This window comes from Fundulus heteroclitus, unplaced genomic scaffold, assembly GCF_011125445.2.
Source record: "Fundulus heteroclitus isolate FHET01 unplaced genomic scaffold, MU-UCD_Fhet_4.1 scaffold_76, whole genome shotgun sequence".
Lineage (NCBI taxonomy): Eukaryota > Metazoa > Chordata > Actinopteri > Cyprinodontiformes > Fundulidae > Fundulus > Fundulus heteroclitus.
Window position 1 is genome coordinate 1,417,823 of NW_023397208.1, and position 19,471 is coordinate 1,437,293.

The window sequence follows — 19,471 nt, forward strand, 5'->3', positions numbered from 1 at the left end:
CAGAGAATAATTGCTGCCACCTTTTCTTTCTGAAATTCCACACGTCTCTTTTTGCTCCGCTCGGTAATCAGTGCGTAGCGTTGAAGAGGATTTCCGCAGCCCTTTTATATTTATATTGTTCATCTGTTGTGATTCTATGCTTTCAGCCATTCCTGGACTGTGTTTTACAAATAGAGACTTCCTAGCTCTGCAACACACCATGAAAGTGCATTGGTTACGTGTATGTGCTTGTGTATCATTATGTGCTTGAGAAGCACAACAATGAATTATTTTGAAGTTCACCAAGCTGGAGTGTTTCTGTATGTCTTTATGTTTCCTTGTAAAAATGCTTTATGCAATGGCTGACTCCTCTGATCTTCTGCGCTAACAAATCTCTGACGATTCTCCTCCGCAGCTCCCATCAACCCTCACCTGAGTAAGTAAGATGCTCTCTCTACCTTTTGCAAGAGTCTGTAAAAATATTGGCATGACTGGATTTTGCAGGTGCAATGACTGTAATATATGAAACAAGCGATTGGTTTTCCTTACGAGTCAAGATTTTACCAACGATTTGGGGAAAACTAAGAATTACAGTTATTCTTAATGTTGCTTTCTAACAGTCCACATTGTGGAATATTACAACCTGAAGTACATTTACATTTCTGACAATATACTGCTAATATACTGTAGAAATACAATTTTGCATTTACAAAAACATTCAGGTATGTAAATATTTTATGACTTTAGTAGATCTATATTAGGGTAACACATCAGAATAAAAAAAAAAAAATCTAGATGTTGAAATCCACCTCTAGGTCTGACTCAATCTGAAGTAAACCCTATGCCAACAGGAAGATTAGTACAAAATTGACCAGGCTAACTAATCGAACAGAGTAAAAACTCTAACATATCCCTTTGGTTTACAGCTGTTAGGAAGCAGCAAAGCAAATGTTAACTTTAGCGTTGTCGGCTATAACTCACAGCCGATAGTGTTATGTGATATTCACATAGATTGTAAATATTACTCTATTTTTTGATAGTTTTTTTTCTTTTACAGTTACCGTATTCTCACATGGTTTGCAAATTGTTTGTATCTTGTCCCTCAGTCATTCACCGTTTGTTTGTTTGCTTTCTACTGAATTTCCAAAATCAGCCTGACAAACACTTTGCAAGAGGTTGAAGCATCTTGGATGCTCTTGTAAATAAATTAATTTCTTCAACCAACCCAAGGAGAAGTCTTTATTGGTTGACTGTGTCAGCACAACTCAAGGACTGTCTTCTTTGTTAATTCAAAATAAGAGCTTTACACATAGAAACAACTGGGTGTTGAGCTTAAAGCATTAATGTTTATATCCAGGCACTGTAATATTAGCTTGCATTTGTCACATGGTAACAGCAACTAGATAGCGCTTCCCAATAAAGATGTCTCCTTGACAAGGAATATTGTGGTGTGTTGTTGTCATTACACCTTTATTAGATCGCATAGAAAACTAATAGTTTTGAAAAAAAAAAACTGTCTACTAATAGCAAAGCTTTGTTAGAGACTATCTTAATAAGGTTGGATTAAGTAGTTTGAATCGTTTTGTCTCTAAGAATCTAAATGTCAATAAAATTTGCAATTAAAGGATGGCCGTTTCATTTTGTTTCATGTTGTCTGAAAGCCTGGTTCTTCTGTAACCATAGGTCAATATTACAGCTTAACACCAAGATAGTGGAATCTACCAAAAAAACCCCGACACGAAACAGTTTTGACAGGGCTAAATAGTCTTGGAGCAAAATTGTAAATTTTGAACAAAATATTTGCACGTTGCTTTTTTTTTTGTGCATGTTTCCTCGTTTATGAGCATGCATCTGTGTGTACTGACATGCTTTAATCTTTAGTCTCATTTGTTGTGCATTTTTAGACTGAAAACTTTACAAAATCACGGCTTGAGAATCCACGCTTAATCGTTGTTTACTGTACTGTGGTGTACTGCTGTGCGTAGCCGCTGTTATATATTTATATACAGCTGATTTATATTTTGGTGGGTGTTCGCACAAACATCGCCAGCACAATAACAAACATCCTAATCACCAGCATCATTATCCAAATCCCCGTAGGAGACTATCTTACCTGAACGCCTCCTCTTACGACCCTCAATCCTCTACCTATTCTCCGAATCCTCGCCTCCCTCTCGGGTGCAGGAGGCAGAAACATTTAGTTTAGCTCAGCGCGGATGGGGGCGTTAATGCCTCGCACCAGCCCTTCATTTAAATCTGTATGCCTGTGAGGGAAAAAAAGTCAGGAGTGCCTGTAAACGCGGCCTCTCCTTCTCTCACTTCGCTCGCTCCCAGTATGTATGCCCTCTTCCCTTCTTCAGTCAATCCACCCACTCTGCACCTCCGTCTATGCTACCTCGATTACCTGAGTAAAAGCTGCAGATCCTACTCCTCGCAAGGTCACCACTCCAAGCTGCTCCTGGCCACGTTTTAATAAATCAATGAATATTTATCAGCGCACATGCCTACATCCTGCATCTAAATGCTCCCCGTTTACTACCTCTTTGAGGACATTGCTCAGCGCTGCCATGTCCTCTGGTTATGTGTTTAGCTTTGTTTGTTTTACGGATTAAATGGAGGTTTTGACACTACCAATCCTGCTGCTCTGCCCTCATTAAACCAAAATGCGGCAGGCTTCTTTTTTCTTTCTTTTTTTTTCAGCGAGATTTCTGACTATTCATTAGCAAATTCGCATTTAGACATTACCATCAAAGTGACCCATCCTAACCTCATATAAGAGTTACAATTACCCTTTCATTCCATTTCGTTCTCACGGCACACTCCACTTTAAAAAAAAAAAATTGCTGTCAAAGGGGCATGGAGAGGTGCAGAGGAAAAAGCAGAGCATGGGGCTCAGTAGCTCCACCTGCAGAGCCCCTTGAAGATGAGGCGTGATTGAGATGATGCCGATTTTTAAACCGACTACACACAGCGTGTGCAAATGAGGTCTGTCTGAGCCTCCAAGGACAGTCGTCTCATTTTTCTACCTTCAGTAATGTTAAAAGAACAAATGTTAACTGTGGCAAACCCTTGCAAAAAAGCATGAACGTAATGTCTTCACATGACACTTGTGTTCAGTTGAATATTTTCCTTGAAGCTAAGTAATTTAATGACATGCCTTTTAGTCTCAAATATTCACCCACTTTCCCATAAGTTTTGCAGCATCCTATCTCCATCCGCTCGCTACACTGCCTGTCATTGTCAGGGAAAGGCAAAAAAAAACATTCAGGGGGACATTTTCTACAGTCACATAGAGGTCACGTCTTAATTTAGAAATCCTTTGCTCCACATTTCATGATGTAATTAGGACTTAGATTGTTAGATGCACTCCTGAGACCGAGGCGCTACAGGAAAGCTCATAAATATACAGCAGGCATCTTGCAGCTCACATGTATCGCTGTAGCTTCCAGGCAGTTTGTACCGTTCTCCCCTCTTGTCATGATGATGTGAACACCCGGGTGTGCTTTCTGCCGATCTCCAGGGGAGTTCCACTGCAGCTTTGAGGAAGAAGCGATCTGCATGTTTACTCAGGACAAGAACGATGATTTTGATTGGACAAGGCACAGCGCCGCCACCCGGGACACAAAGTACACACCCAACACTGGCCCCGGCGCCGACCGCACCGGGTCTAAGCAGGGTAAGTAGTTCAATTTTTACCTGTTTTCTACATTTTAAAAGTGACTTTACAGTTTTAGAGAAGAAGAATAACATCCGCCAAAAGCATATCTATAACTTAACTTCTTTTATTAGCATTGTCTCTTCATACACTGCAGTGTTGTCTATAAAATCTGAAAGATGATCATATTTACAATAAACTATCTTTGCAATAATGTTCAAGAATCCTTTTACCTGGTGTTTGCCTTTCATTATAATTGCTTCATGTAATTCAGATTGTGCAGGCTCATCACTTGGGAACCTTAAAATGCAGCATTGAGTTCATATAAGTGCTGATTTTGTTTTTTACTACTGTGTCCTCCATGCATTTTTTAAGGCTCGCTGGCAGAGCATAAATCAAACCACAGACCCGTCTTTTAGGTCATAAATGATGATGACACATTTCAAATAGATATACATATATCATAGTTGGACTGTTTTTTTGGTCAAAATGAATGAAGTACTTTTGCTGATGACCACTCGTCATCATTTTACAACAAGCTTGCAACTCGTACAAGAGGAAAGCCACATAATACATCTGTAAGAGTTAGAGTCTGAATGGTAAATGGACTGAACTTATATAGCGCTTTTCCAGTCATGCTGACCACCCAAAGCGCTGTACACTATAGCCACATTCACCCAGTCGCTTTCACTAACGCACATACATTCATACACCGAGATGCAGCTCGGTAGGCAACTTGGGGTTAAGTGCCTTGCCCAGAGGCACATTGACATGTGGCAAGGGGAAGCTGGAATCGAACCCACAACCTTCTGATTGCAAGATGACTACTCTGCCCATCAAGCCACAGTCGCCCAGAAGAGAAGTGACTGCATCATAACTAGCACCTTTCTGGAAAATTCACAATTTTTATTTCTAGCAGTTTCAAACAATTGTAAAAAGTCATCCTTTTTATTCCCTTTCTTTGCTGTTTTGAAAATATGCTGGTACTCCACAAAAGTGCTCTGTGACATTTGCCTTTTACTAACCTTCTTTTTTAGGATTATATACTGTAAAAATGTGTAAATTCAAAATTTTTTGCAATGATTTTTGGCTTTAAACCTCTGAGTATGTTCTCTCCGTGCATTATTTTAGAGCCATTTATAAAGTCACCGGCAATATAAGTGCAGCATGCTTAGATTAACAGAACAAATGAAAGGTACAGTAAATACCACTGTTAAAATCAACTAGTAAAATTGAATGAAAGATGCCACTCTATGCAAAAATTACAGAGCCATTAAAGAATGTATTTCTAGAACCAGATATTCAGTTGAAACTGAATGTTTAAATACGCTGTATATAATGTCACATTAGCTTTTATTTTACTGACCTGAAATCGGAATAAAATTTTCCTGTTTTAGATCTGCTGAAATTACTAAAAAAATTATATTTGTTAGAGGCCAGAATAATAGGAAAGATTTTCCTAGGGTGCTTATTATATCTTCTTTAAATAAAGCAGACAACTCAGGCTACATTGACACTGCAGCCTGAAGTGACCCAATTCCAATTTTTTTGCCCATATGCGACCTGGATCTGATCTTTTCATGACAGTCTGAACAACACAGATCTGATCTTTTCAACTGCAACCCGTGTCTGTACGGCCAGGTCGCATTAATCTGACGTGTACGTCGTTGATACTCGACAAACGCCACTATTCTGCGTCCTGCTAAGCAGAAGCAGGAAAAAAAACGACACCATGGCGGACAACAGTGAGGAGAGCAGTCAATGGAGAGAAAGCTCCGGTTAAAAAAGAAATTAAAGATTGCAAAATACGTGCCAGCATTATAATCCATGTTTACTGCCGCAAACACTGAGCACGCTTGCTACGTATGACATCATTGCGTCCTCAACTGCAACTGTGTGAACTGAATTCATACAACTTAAGTTGTATGAATTCAGTTCACACAGGAGATCACATACAAGTCGCATATATTTGAAAATGTGAACGACCATGCAAAAAAAAAATCACATTTCACAAAAAAATCGGAATTGAGCATTAAGGCCTGCAGTGTGAACGTAGCCTCACTCTCATTCACAACTTGTCAAACGTTGATGCTTGGGCAAAGCCCACCGCATGTCAGATACTGATGTGATGGGGGTACCCCTCTCGTCATGTATTGAGGTGTAGGGTGCATGAGAGCTCGTGGCAGGAAGTTGCGAAAACTTTACATGACCTGCAAACTGCAAAACTAAACCTAACCCACCCTAACCCCTAAACCTAAACAAACAATAGTGTGCATGCTGCCATGCACTAATAAACCTACCAGCAGCAACATTGTAGGCTAACTTTTTTGTCGTAGGTCACGTGTGTGTCATGTGACAAAATGTCCGCTGCCTGTCATGCACCCTGTGCGTCAATATATGATGAGAATGGGGGGGGGGGGGGGGGTTGCCCAAGCGTCACTATTTGATGTGTTGGAAGTGAGAAAGTGTTAGAGAAGATTATATAGCTATTTATTATTATTCGTTCTAAACTTCTGATAAATTTTTACAACATTTGAATAAAATGGAGAAAACTGTTTGGATGTACTTTAAAGTAAAACCTTCGACCCATTGGTTTCATGTTTGACATCATCAAAAAAATTCAAAGACACAAGTCAAGACATAGGAAAGAGAGTTGTGGATCTTGACAGCTCTGGTCCTTCTTTGGGCACTATTTCCAGATGCCTGAAGGTTACACATTCATACATTCGAACAATTAAACTCATGGATAAATACCATTGGTATGTCCAGCTATCATGCTGTTCAGGAAACAGGCTCCATGTCCCAGAGATTAACGTGATTGGGGGCAAAATGACCAAATCAACCCTAGAACAAAAGCAACATACCTGGTAAAGATGCTGGCTGAAGTAGAAAAGAGAGTGTCAACACTTTATACATTTATAAGCTCTGTACTGACATGGATAGAAAGGCCACTTAGTGAGGAAGAGGCCATTACTCCAATAGCAACATAAAAAGTCAGGTTAAGGTTCGCAAAACACTCAGGGAAAGCCATAATGTCTGGAGACAAGTCTTATAGTCTGATTAAACTATCTAACATTGTGGAATGGTCTGTGATGTGAAAATTTGGAAACATTGATGCAACACCTCATCACATCAGCCAAGAGGTTAAAGCTTGGACACAAATTGGTTTTCCAACTGGCAATGATCTTAAGCATACCACTAAATCAATTACAAAGGCACGTAAGCTCAAAAACCTGATCTCAATCATGTCAGAATTTTTTGGACAGCGGCTTATGAACATGACCCAGTTCACATGGGCCAATTCTCTTGTTAGGAATTGGCCCAAATCCTAACAAGCTTTTGGAGAAGTTGGTGCAAAGACACTCAAAACATTTCCCCCAAGGAAAGTTTGCAAGACATTTCTATGAAATACTAAGGATTCATTTTCAACTTCTACATTTATTGAAATAAAGAAACAGAAATCTCTAACATGTTTCTCTTATTATTCTGCCATGATATTATTTTTGCATTATTATGGAGCAAATGGAGATTCTGGTAATCCTCACTGACTTGCAAAAAAAAGAAAATTTAGACCGATTCAATGTCAAACTGTAAGAAAACAAGTTTTATGTATTTTTATACAGTGCATTTAAAGATCTGGTTTCAACTGTGTGGGAGAGGGACGGCTAAATCACCGAAAACAAAAACAAAATGATTCTCACTCATTTAATTGAGCATCTTTATTACTCAGAAAATGGCTGGGAAAAAGCTACTCACCTAAATATTCGAACCAATTCTCAGTAAACCCCATAAATAAAACTGAAACTGTTGGAATAATGACTGACAAGGCTGGACAAGGAGTGATGTTACTTTACCACCATTCACATTGATTAGGATTGTAAGCGAGGTAAAATAAATAAATAAATAATCAAATAAACATTATAAAGCTCAATGTTTGAGAACGGTATCGTAGTGAGGTATATTTGAGTCACAAAGTCTAAATAACAAGCTTTCAAACATCTTTACTTGTGCCAAAGGTTGTGGATGAGTGTAAACTTTTCAATGTTTAATTATATAATCCTCTAATTAATTTGTTGTGCATTATCCTGAACAAGGATCAAAACAAGACTTCTAAATATCAGAAATATTTCCTAGATTTACAAAGTAATAACTATTTTAACAATTGTTTTGGACAAGTGATCAGCCAATTAACGAGGTGTTTAGTTGTGTGCTATTAAACACGTTTTTTTAATTAGCTACAACTCTACTAACATGGTGTTTCAGACACTGGGTCAATTACTTATGGAGAGAACTGGATACTTGCTAGTAATAATAATAGAAAGCACTTTAGCATGCTCTTAAATTACAAAGACATTGAAAAAATATTAAATATGGCCTTTCATGCAATCGGTCAAGGTATGCCTGGTGTATAATATAACAGTTTTACAACATTTACAGAAATGTGTTGCAAAAGCAGGATTATGGCATCTCTCAGATCCTATCTGTTCAAATCTTTGGTAATTACTTCTGACAGCTATAAGCATCGTTCCAAATACATACAGATTCTAACATGTGTGGACACACTTGAAAATTAACATAACTTAGATTTTTTTTTTTTTATGTAATCCATGCAAGGTAACACAAATCTCCACAGTGCACAGAAAAACAGTGTGATTATTGTGTCACTGGTGAATGACGTGCCAACATAAACATATTGCAAGAGTACGGTTTTTACTGTTTTGTAAATGCAAACATGTCAGTAAAAGTGCCTGTTCGTGACAAGCTGTAATAGGTTTGTATCATTCAGTTTCTGATTTTATAAGAGATGTTTGCACATGTCACATTGAAGTCTAACAGCGCGTTCCTTTGATTATTTATTTTTGAAATAATCTTGCTTTCCCTTTGGTATGTGAATTAACTAACTCAATCAGTAAAGTACCATTAAAATCGGATATGTTTGAATCAGTCTGAGGATTACATCTGAGTGCCCTGATGGTAGTTTCGTATCTGTGATGGAATATAAATGCCTATTATGCTTCTGTGGCTCCAACAGCAGCTGAAGCAGTAAATAATGCATTGGCTTTAATCACATAATGGTTTCCAAATGTCCAGCATTTCATTACCAAGCCCATTCCTCTCTGCGTATAATTATCTGATATGAGATTCAACAGAGGGAGATATTCCATTTGATTTTGGCTGCAGGGGCGTGGAGCTGCTCACTAGTTACCTTCCTTGTGCCTGTAGCAGGGCACAGATTGACTTGAGATTATTTGGCTCAGACACAATCAGAGGACTTTGAGTCTGTAGCTGCTGTGCTGTCCATGACTGTCAAGCCCAAGGAGTGTAAGTTTACCCCATACGTTATCAGCCTCATTGGCCCTGGGCTATCACGATTATCAAAAAGAGAACCTTAAAGAAAACCTTGCACTTTATCTCTCACAAGGAGGGTCTCGTTTTTATTATACTGTCACAGAGTTTAAATATAGTTTATATTTCACCTATCAACATGTTTAGCTTTAGATGCATTTACTCTTTTCAGGGTTTTCGTAAACAAAACGTGGGACTTTTTTACCGGTAAAATCCACAGAAAACTATAGAAATGTGTTGTTGTGGTCAATGTATTTTCTTGACCCACATGCATAATCACACAATGGACACAGATGGTAAGATCAAGTGATTTATTCACAATTACTCTCCAGGAACTATATTTCTACAGCAGGGAGAGGTTTCAAAATCTCTGGTTTGGCAGCGTCTGGAAATGGGGAGGAGGAGTCAGAAGTCATTTTTTACAACAAAGTTTTTTAAAGAGCAACTAGGCAACTGGCAAGCTTTGGAAAAGTGATCAATATGTTAAGGTATGGTGGTAAACTTCTGGACAAAGGTAAGTTGGTAACTAAGTCCAAACCAATGTGCGGGGCATTTGGGTATGGCAAGAGGCTGAAGAAACCCATTGAGTGGTTTATTACGAGACTTGTTCCTAGCTCGGACATGAAAGGCTAGTACATAATCTTTGTGCTTCAGTCAGCATGTACAGGTTCAAAACATTGAGAAAGTAGAACCTGGTCTTTGACCTCCCAGTTGAGAACTCCCACAACATATGAGGATGGATTAACAGTGTTAATGGGAGCTTCATCATCAGCGGAGAATTGCCTGGACAAAGAGCTTGATTTCATATTCTTAGAATCAGGTTTATGAGATGATAAAATTAAAGCAATAACTCCTGGTGACCAGTATCACAATTTCTCTAAGAAGCAGAGAAAACTAAAAAAGAGCATTTTATCTTTCAAATAAGTACACCCACTCCAGTATCTGAAGAGTCAACCTCCAGCAGGAGCTGTTTTGATGGTTCTGGTTGGGTAAGGACTGACGCATATTCTTAATTGCAAACTTAGTTTGCAATTGAAAAAATACTTGCTGTCTCTGCCTCAGGTGTCAAAATGAATACTTTATTTGAGGAGGTATAGTTGGTGAGTGGGATGGCTGTTTTGTTAGTGTGGGCCAATTGAGGACAGACTGGATGTTTTCTGTATTAGTTTTTACCTGAACCTTTTTGAAAATTTACCCCAAGAAAGTGACAGATAACATTCACATTTCTAGTCTTTGACAAACAGATGTTTTTCAAGCAGACATTGGAGAACAAGCCAAACATTTATCTTGTGCTCCTCAAGGTTCTTGGAGAAGATTACAATGCCTTCAAGATAAACAAAGACGAACTTGTTTAGAAGGTCCTGCCGGACATTATTGACAAGACACTAAAAAACGGCAAGAGAATGAGTCAGTCCAAAAGGCATGACTAAAAAAAAATCAAAATGTACTTTTGTATTTTTTCATCCCCTTCATAAATCCTACCTGGGAACACTAGATAGGACCATACAATACTACACTTTGTCTGAAATTAATAAGATGACGTGGAATAAAGGTAGATTGGCGGCCATTAAAACGGCAGCGTGTACTCTAAAATTCTACACAAGCTTTTCTCCGATTAAAATGATTGTTGTGGATGACGAATAGTATCTGAGAATCAAGGGAGACTGAAGGAAACACAATAAAATGTAACTTTCTCACTATGACTGGCTGAAACAATGAGTTCTATAGAATCCTTTCTGTGTGTGATGATGGATAGAAATGTACTATTCAGAGCTGAGACGTGAAATAGTGAAAAAAGAACAGTGGGGATCCTGACTCGTTTTACTATAATGTAAAGAATATATAAGAATTTGTTCATTACCCGAGTCAGTCAATCAAAGCATGAGTTTTAATAGAATATCGATTGATTTTTAGAGTGTGAAGAAGTAGCATACGGGAGGGATAGTTCCCAATGTTTCCGCCCATCAGTATTCCTTATACTACTGGCAGGATGTACCTTTTAGCCAAATAGGGCAAGTGGTTATATAGCAACCAGCCTGTCCACAATATAGACACTCTTATAGAAATAGAAACAATAGAAACAATAGGCTCCACTGTCATTTCTCTGAAATTAATCTTGCGCACCTATGTTCCATAATTTTCTGGTGATATCCATCTCATTTTCTGTATATCCAAATGTGTGTGTGAACTCTGTATTAAAGGAAATAAATGAACTGTGAAGGAGCTATGTTGACTGTATTTAGCCTCGCAATGTATGAAATCTAGGAGGCGTCATCAGGTAACGACTGAAGAGAACAAGAGAAATTAGTGAACATTCTAAAAGAAAATCCCTACATTTTCCAATCTCACCGGAGAATGGCTCTGGAGGGGAGGAAATTAAATCTCGAAAATGCGACGGTGTAGGCAGCATTGGAGGAGGTGGCTGAGCTGTGCACTGCATAATCTTGTCTAAACAGGGAGTGAAGCATGATTTTGTGTTTAACAATAAGTTTTGTTTTTGGAATTGGAGTTCGATACTGATCCTGCTGTGTCAGACTGGCCTGATGATTTTGCCATGCTTTGATGTATTTTTCTGACCCACATACAGAATCATGCACTGGACACAGATGGTAAGATAGAGGGATTTATTCATAATAATTCTTAAGCAATGGTATATGTACAGCGAGGAGAAGTCTAAGTCTGGTTTGGCTGCATCTAGAAATGGACATTAGGAGTTAGATAAGAAGCGGAGAGACAATAAAGGCAATACATTTTAACCAGAGGTAGAAAATTAAGTTGGCGTTTTTTGTTTTTTTTTTGTAGCTGAATGAAAGCATTTAGGCAGGAATATATTAATAAATGGTTAAAATAGTTAGAAGTCAACCTATAGTGACTTGGGTTGTTGAAAGTTTGTCCCTGCAAACCACCAAATTTTTTTGGTATATGAATATTGATGTTCAAATTATTATTTTAAGGCCCTTTTGATTCAGTTATGTTTTTCCACTTTGTTTAAAAGCAAATTTCATAAAGTGGCACGCAATCAACCAATAAATATTTAGTTTTTATTGCGTGGGCCTGGTCATTGTTTTTAGTTTTGGTCATTTTATATCCATCTTATTTGACATTTAGTACTTAGCTTAATGGTTTAAACTATTTCCTGTAATCTATGTGTATCTACCAGGAGAAAACAGCACTATAACAATCCAAAAATAATATGTGTCCGCAGGAAGTGCCTCTGTGAATTGGGTGTGATCAGGGGTCATTAATAAACCAGAATTAACTATCCCAAACAGAGATTAAAAAAACAATCAGGGATAAAAGGATGAAAACAATGTTTTTTACAGCCTTTATACTAATCCTGCCCACACCCCGCTTTAATACAAGCCCCCGTTTTTACAGGCTTGCAGCTCTTGAAGTGGTCTAATTTTTCTCTGTACTTTTTCTTAATACATAATGTATTGACTAGTCTCAGGATGGAAGGGCCATTTTCACCAGTATAACAAAAGTGTTTCTGAACAGGATTACCAACTATAGCTTTAAGGGGTAATCAATCCAGACGCATCAGCCGCCCCCTCTCTCCTTCATCAATATGTGCAAGCATAAATGGCATACTATGGCATTTATTGTATAGTATTGTTCTTTTTTTAAGAATTATAATTACACTAAGATTATTCACAAATCTAAAATTGTTTGGCTTGGAATATCTTTGAAGGCCTGGTACAACATTTATATCACCAGCCACTATGGCGGGTGCTTGAAAAATTGGTCACCAGCTGAAGGAAATGACTGTATGACCGTTCCTCTTGCCCAGTGCATCTACTGGTCAATTTATCTGATATCTATATCAGGTGTTGCTTTTAGTAAATGAAGTAATTTATATTAGTTTTCCATTATGAGGAAATGGCCACCATAGGGCTCATATAAAATTAAAAAAATGATTCAGGAAATAACCGTGAGAAATGCAGGCTAAGATCATGGTATCACAGATGTGTCACATCTCAAGTTTCAGAGCTGCATTTGTGGGCTGCTCATTTTGCTGCTTATTTACATCTTGTTTATCTTTTTTTTATGCTTTTTTTGTTGATTGTACTTTATTTTAATTGACTAACTAGAGGTTAGTAAATATAAAACTTAGATAAAGGTGACGATGTGTAGAAATGAATCTGTCTTCCTTGAGCATAATGTTTTGTTGTTATTTCAGAGTGAGGATGTTGGTTGTAAGTTGATTCATTGTTGAGCTACTCTGAGCTCAGTGAGGATTTCTGCTAAGTCAAGAAATTTAAAATGCATTGGTCTGCTTGTGCTTTTTTGCACCGAAGACTATTTTATACATTTTAAAAATGTGTCTGTTTCTTTTTAGGGTTCTACATGTATATTGAGACATCCAGGCCACGTAAGGAAGGAGACCAGGCCCGGCTCGTAAGCCCCTTTTTCAACATTGCGCTCAAAAACTCTTACGGCTTGACAAACCCATCTGCCTACTGCTTTGGATTCTTTTACCACATGTATGGGAAACACATAGGTAAGACATGCTTTATGTACTGATTACTGTCCTTTTCTTCTACAGTGCAAAAACGTGTTGATTTTCAGATCAAATAGCAATGCAGAGTAATAGCTAATCTTAATTAAATCATAAACACACTAGAAGAAAAGAATAATTACTTAGACTCTTTAAAGAACGTTTTGCTCTTTGCTCACGTCAGTGTGAGTGAAAATTAAATTGCAGTTCTCAAGAGGAGAGTCACTGAAGTTCGTCAGCAACTACACAAAGACATAACCAAAGCTAATTTGTTTATAGAGTCAAGTAATTCTTCAAATATCTATGGATTGCGGATTTGAAACTTACACATTTTTAGTAAAAGCAAAGCAGTTTTGCTACAGAGAACGACATTTTTTTTTATTCTTGTAATAAACAGAGTTTTTGTCCATGGTTGTTGCACATTGGAGATTTATGCTTTGAAGCTTCAATTTAGTGCATGCCTCTGACAGATGTCTCAAGCAAAAGATATCTCATTTTTGCAACAAACCTCCTCAAAGGTGTGCACAAAGATCCTGGGCATTAGCTCTTAACATTCATCTCTGAATATAGATAACAACCTTGTATGGCCCATTTGAAGATAGTGGAGCGACTGAAGGAGCACTCTGCTGCTCGCGAGTGACTCTCTTCACCGGGGACCCAATCAGTCGACCACAAGCACTCCCGCTTTCTGAGTAGATGCTGTTTGTAGTGTTTGTACATTTGGGGGTTGTGGATAAGACAAGCTCTGCCACACTAAAACAGACTCCACTGAAGGCTGTTTGTGGTGAAATCTCTGCCACAGGTTTACCTCCTGTCATTAGGGGACCACCTGAATGAGACTGAAAACTCTCCAGCGCACGCCATTATTCCATCCATGTGTAGCACTTTATTTGCAATGGCAAAAAGTATTTAAACAAACACTAGTGAGTGATTTCTTTTATAAAAGGGAACATATTTAAATTGATCTAAATGTGCAGTTTTTTATGTATATTTTGGTTAACTTGTTCTTCAAGTCCTTTTATGTTGGGGTACTGTCTACGCTTTTAAAACTGCATGCAAAGGATGCTGATGATTAAAATGCTACAGTGACATAAAACTTGAGCATTTTAGGTAAAAGCCTTGCAAAGCATTTCAGGGATGACTTATTAATGGGTTTAAAAACATCCCTATGGCAAAGAACAGTACTTGCTGCTTCATGAGAGATACTTGTCAATGGAACTCTGGAGGACGGTTTCTTGGTCAGAGCTAACCATATTACTCACCACAATTGTTTTAATAAAAATTTTATATTAACAACTTTGTCACTTTGCAGGGTGTTTTACTTTGTAAAAGCTAATTCATTATTGGAAGTAAACTACCATGCAAATAAGGGTATTGGGATTTTACAGTGTTATCAGTAGTGTACATGCTATAATGAAAATTCAGGAAAGTCGTGGATAATTCCTTTGAACTCTGAACTGAAACAAGGCTGGTATATACTGTCAAAGTATATACCAGCAAAGGAAACTGATCATAATATTTCCCGCTGTATGCAGGTTCTGGCTGTGTGCTCTGTGTGTGCTATATGGTCCGTAGTGCTTAATTGATCTTAAGTTCTTTTTTTTATTCTGTATTGTCATACTTTTTGTACTTATTTTTGACTTATAACTTTATATCATGCAGTATACTTCTTATGTTTTAACTCCCTGTATATGCTGTATATTCCACACCCTAACAACACTGCGTCAAATTCCTTATATTTGAAAATACTTGGCTGATGAACCGAATTCTGATTCTGATTCAGGCTGTTGCACGCACACACATTTAGTATAAAAACTTATTTCCTTCAGGGCCTGTTACTAATAGGATACACACTTTTCCCCTTTTCCTCTACACCTAAAATAATGACACTCCATTCCTGAACCATCTGAACTGTAAGCTGTGCCTGCACACCTGTTTCGGCATGCACCCTTCAGGAGCGGAGGCTCCAGCTGTGAAGCGCTCTTGGTTTGCAGAAGGCACAGCAGGGCCCAACAAAGAAATAATGAACTTTTACATATTCAGACACTTTTTAAATTTATCTCAAACGCTGGAGATAGGCACCAGCAACCCCCGCGACCCCATGAGGGATTAAGGTGGTCAGAAAATGGATGGATGGATGGATTTCACATATATCTAAGTGTGACCAAAATAACCACACAAATTGTATCTCTAATTGCCACGAGAGGAGGCGTTCTCAGGTGAATACCGTGAGTCTTTCAGTGAAGAACAGCTGCAACCTTACAGAGAATTAACAGGGATCATGAATAGAGATGTGGACTGGACAGGCTTTGTTTCAGTCACTATTTCTGCCTTTTTGTGAGTGTGTTCCAACAACAAACCAAAACATATTCCAATAAATGCACCTTTATTAGGAATCAAACATATTATCATACAAGGTATGTTAGCAAAAAGAAAAGAAACAAATAGACATAAATTAGCTGCCATGAGGTAAAATGAAAATATTATACTGTGATGTGGGTAATATGTTAATAGACACTTGGCTACATTTAACACCTTTTTCAAACATGTGGTTTCATTTAAAAGTGATAAATGAACATGAATGTTTGATGAATTTTTTGAAAGTGGGAATTTATTCAATTTTAAGTGATGAGTTAAGAACATTAAATAATTTAGTTTAATCTGTGTGAACTGAGCCTTTAAGAAAGATTAATTTGTACAGCTCTGTTTAGGAGGGAAGGGAGTTAATTAAATTAAGATGGTGTGACTGACAGTGGCAAAGGCTGCTGAAAAGTCTAACGAGGCTAAAGCAGTAAAGTCCCCAGTGTCTGTGGCCATCTTGATGTCCTTGGGCACTTTAAGCAGAGCAGTTTCTGTGAACTACATTTAAGCAAAACCAGACTGGCTTTTATCAAAAACTTTGTGTTGTTCCAGAAAACACACGAGTTGTTGGGCCGAAAAAATTGTTCTAAGATATCTGACGTAAAAGGTAGAGTGGAAAATGTCTTGTAGATGTTTGGTGAAGAGGACAGCAACCTGTGTTTCATAAAGAAACTAAACAATAGCATGTTTAAAACGGATGGGGACAGTGAGGACCAGCAGGGACAAATTATCAATATCCATATTCTAAATGAAAAGCATTACGAAACAAAGAAGTTTGGGGGAAAATTGACTGGGTTTGAAGAGGGTTTTGGATTTTTTAGTATGACACTGTTAACCTTGCAAATGTACAAGTGTGAACAATGACTATGATGGGAAAGAAGATGAATAAACAAAAGAACAAGGAATGGATAGAGGTGAAAAATTGTCAAAGAATGTGACGAAAGTTATTGCAGGAATGATGAGAGCTTTAGGCGAAGTTATCTTTTTTTGCTCTACCATGCAAAACTTTTGAGTTGTTCATGTTTAAAAGATTCGGCTTAGGTGGGGGGATTATGGTGGTCAACAACAGGTGCTCTCATCTCACCATGGAGAAAATGAAGAGGGGTTTAAAGTGCCGCTTGAAGACAGTAGCTTTACTGAGGGTTCCACCGAACAGTCTCTGGTATTAGAGGGATCTGTGTGGATGATGGTTTCTCCTGTCAACTGAAATTGAAGCTGGAAAGTTCGTGGCAGGTGTGTTAAGACTATCCAAAAAAAATCTTCTCTCATCCACAGTTTATCTGTGAGTCATTGTATAGCATCCTTAAGGTCAGAAATCATTTTGTGCGCCTTAAAGGTGTGCCCATCATTGTGGGGAAGGAGTTGTTGTACATAACCCAACATTTGTTTAACAAACGGATGGTTGTAAGTCTCACTAAAGCTTTTACACGATGCATGCATTGTGAAAAGCAGGTCTCTTAAATTAAAGAATGTTACTTTTATATCTCAAAACTATAAAAAATCTGATATCTGACAGATAAATTTCCTGTACCAGGAAAAACTGCACAATTAAGAAGAGTAATATATTGTGAGTTTGACTGGCAGCGTCAATGTATGTATGTAGCGGGATTCACAACCTCCACAGAGTTCTACCTTGGGGGATCATTAAGATGTTTTTTTTTGTTGTTGTTGTTGTTGTGGTTGGGAGGGTGGAGAGACAATCCTTTGTGCTCTTGCCTATTAGCAGTGGTTTTAACCTTGTAACTCTCCCATAGATGCCATTTTTGCTCAGTCTCTTTATTGCATGATAAACTCTGATCTCAACTGAGGCAAGTGAGGCCAGCGGCGCTTTGTCTTTCAGGTTCTTTTGTCTCTTCCTAAATGAGTCATTAATGTGTTCTTGGACTAAATATGGTTTGCCATTCAGTCCTTTGGAGATTCACATGTTCTTTCCATTTGGGGACAATTCCTCTCAGTCTGTTTTATCTAGTTCCTTAAAAATGCATTTTTAACCTTTTCCAGAATTATATAATTTATTGACTTTGTTTCCCATCTGTTCTTCAGTGTCTTTAAATTGGGGCATAATTTTACTTTTTGAGAACTTTCAGCCCACATCATGTTATTATACAGGTGCTATATAGTAAGAGATTTCTGAATTCTTTGAGGTTTGGGGGTAATCAGGCCTGAGTGTGGCTAGAGAAACTGAACTCAGCTTTCTAAAAAATGTGGTTAAAGACAAACAATTCATGAATAGGAAGAAGATCTGAGCCCCCAGTACGTGAAATCATCATTTAAAGACAGCCTTTTGTATTTATGCTGGTTCTCGTCATATGGTATAGATTTTGTTTGATGAACTGAAACACACAAACATGACAAAACCATAATAAAACAGTAGAAAGATGTGAGGAGGCAGTTGTAAATTTGCTCAAGTACAGTATGTTTATACTCTACCTGACTGACTTTTTAAGTCTGAAACGCCTGATGATATCTGATACTTGAAAAGCATTACATGGATACACTGAAACTCAGCCCCATTTCTGGGTTTTCCCCACTGGAAATGCAGAGTGGAAGTGTCCTGGCAGGTGGCCCGAACCAAACATCTGGAGAGGTGGAAGTGAGGGCACTCGGAAGAATATAAGGATAGAGGTGTTGGCGGGGCGGCTCAGCGGGGGAGACGAGAGCTCCTCCGGCTCCCTGCCGAGGTTGAGTAGGCCGTGACATTTCCAATTTGCTCAAATTGATCGCCAGCCAGACCTTCTCTTCCCGGCCCTCCCTGTCTGCGGTGAAATCCATGCCCAGACTATGGTGTGGTATGATGAATGGGCTAAATGTCAAGGACTTGAAACCCACTTCAGACCATCCATAGCTATGCTTTGTTTATTATACCTTCGCTACGGCCAATACAGAAAATGCCTTGAGTGTTTTGCTGCTTTATGTTAAACAGTAGCTGGCAAAAGAATTAGTACTGAACATATTGGATGTTTGCACTTTTTAAGTTAGAATCAAACATTTAAATTTATTGAAATTTTATTTGCTAGCCCAACACTAGGTAGCACATAATTGCAAAGTGGAAAGTCTAAAAGATGGGGCGTGCATTTATCGTTAGTGCCCTTTGCTCTGATACCGCTACATAAAAACGCAGTGCAGCCTGTTGCCTTTAGAGGTCTACATAATCCTAAATCTGGCATTAATGCAAGAGTGAGTGGAAGAAGAGTGAACAAAAGAAGAAAGCTATTGTTGAAAAAAGGGCCAAGAGAAATCCTATTTGCAGTTTGCCAAAAATAAACTTTTTCTAAAATTCTCCATAAGGAGAGTTTTAGAAAAGCTCTCCACCCTGAACACATTGTTCTGTCATGTCAGCTTGTACTGGTTATGTTGCATCCTGTCCAGGGACGTAGAGAAAGAAATGCAATTCTATGCACATTATGGGTATATCCGGAAAGACGCAGAAACAGAAGATAAGTCATGTGAGGTAAATGGTCCCTAAATCAGGACTTTTTTGCCAAATAGGCTTCCATCCCCCGTTTTGCACATTAACTCTTTTTTTTTGCAAAATTCAAAACCCACCTCAAGCGAGCGTAAAAACATATTTTTTGCAAAGTGAGAAAGTCATTTTGAATTTTGCTGCTTCCATCACCTTTTTCTTTTGCGAT

General features: G+C 38.2%; 1 protein-coding gene across 1 annotated transcript in view; it reads left to right on the top strand.

Annotated features, from left to right (window-relative positions):
* Window positions 1-19,471, top strand: part of LOC118561934 (MAM domain-containing glycosylphosphatidylinositol anchor protein 2) — a 71,424-nt gene that overhangs the window by 39,249 nt on the left and 12,704 nt on the right. The window contains exons 4-6 of the mRNA XM_036134183.1: window positions 395-415; window positions 3,500-3,655; window positions 13,320-13,481. Of these exons, the coding sequence (XP_035990076.1) occupies window positions 395-415; window positions 3,500-3,655; window positions 13,320-13,481 (339 nt within the window). The remainder of the gene's footprint in view (window positions 1-394; window positions 416-3,499; window positions 3,656-13,319; window positions 13,482-19,471) is intronic.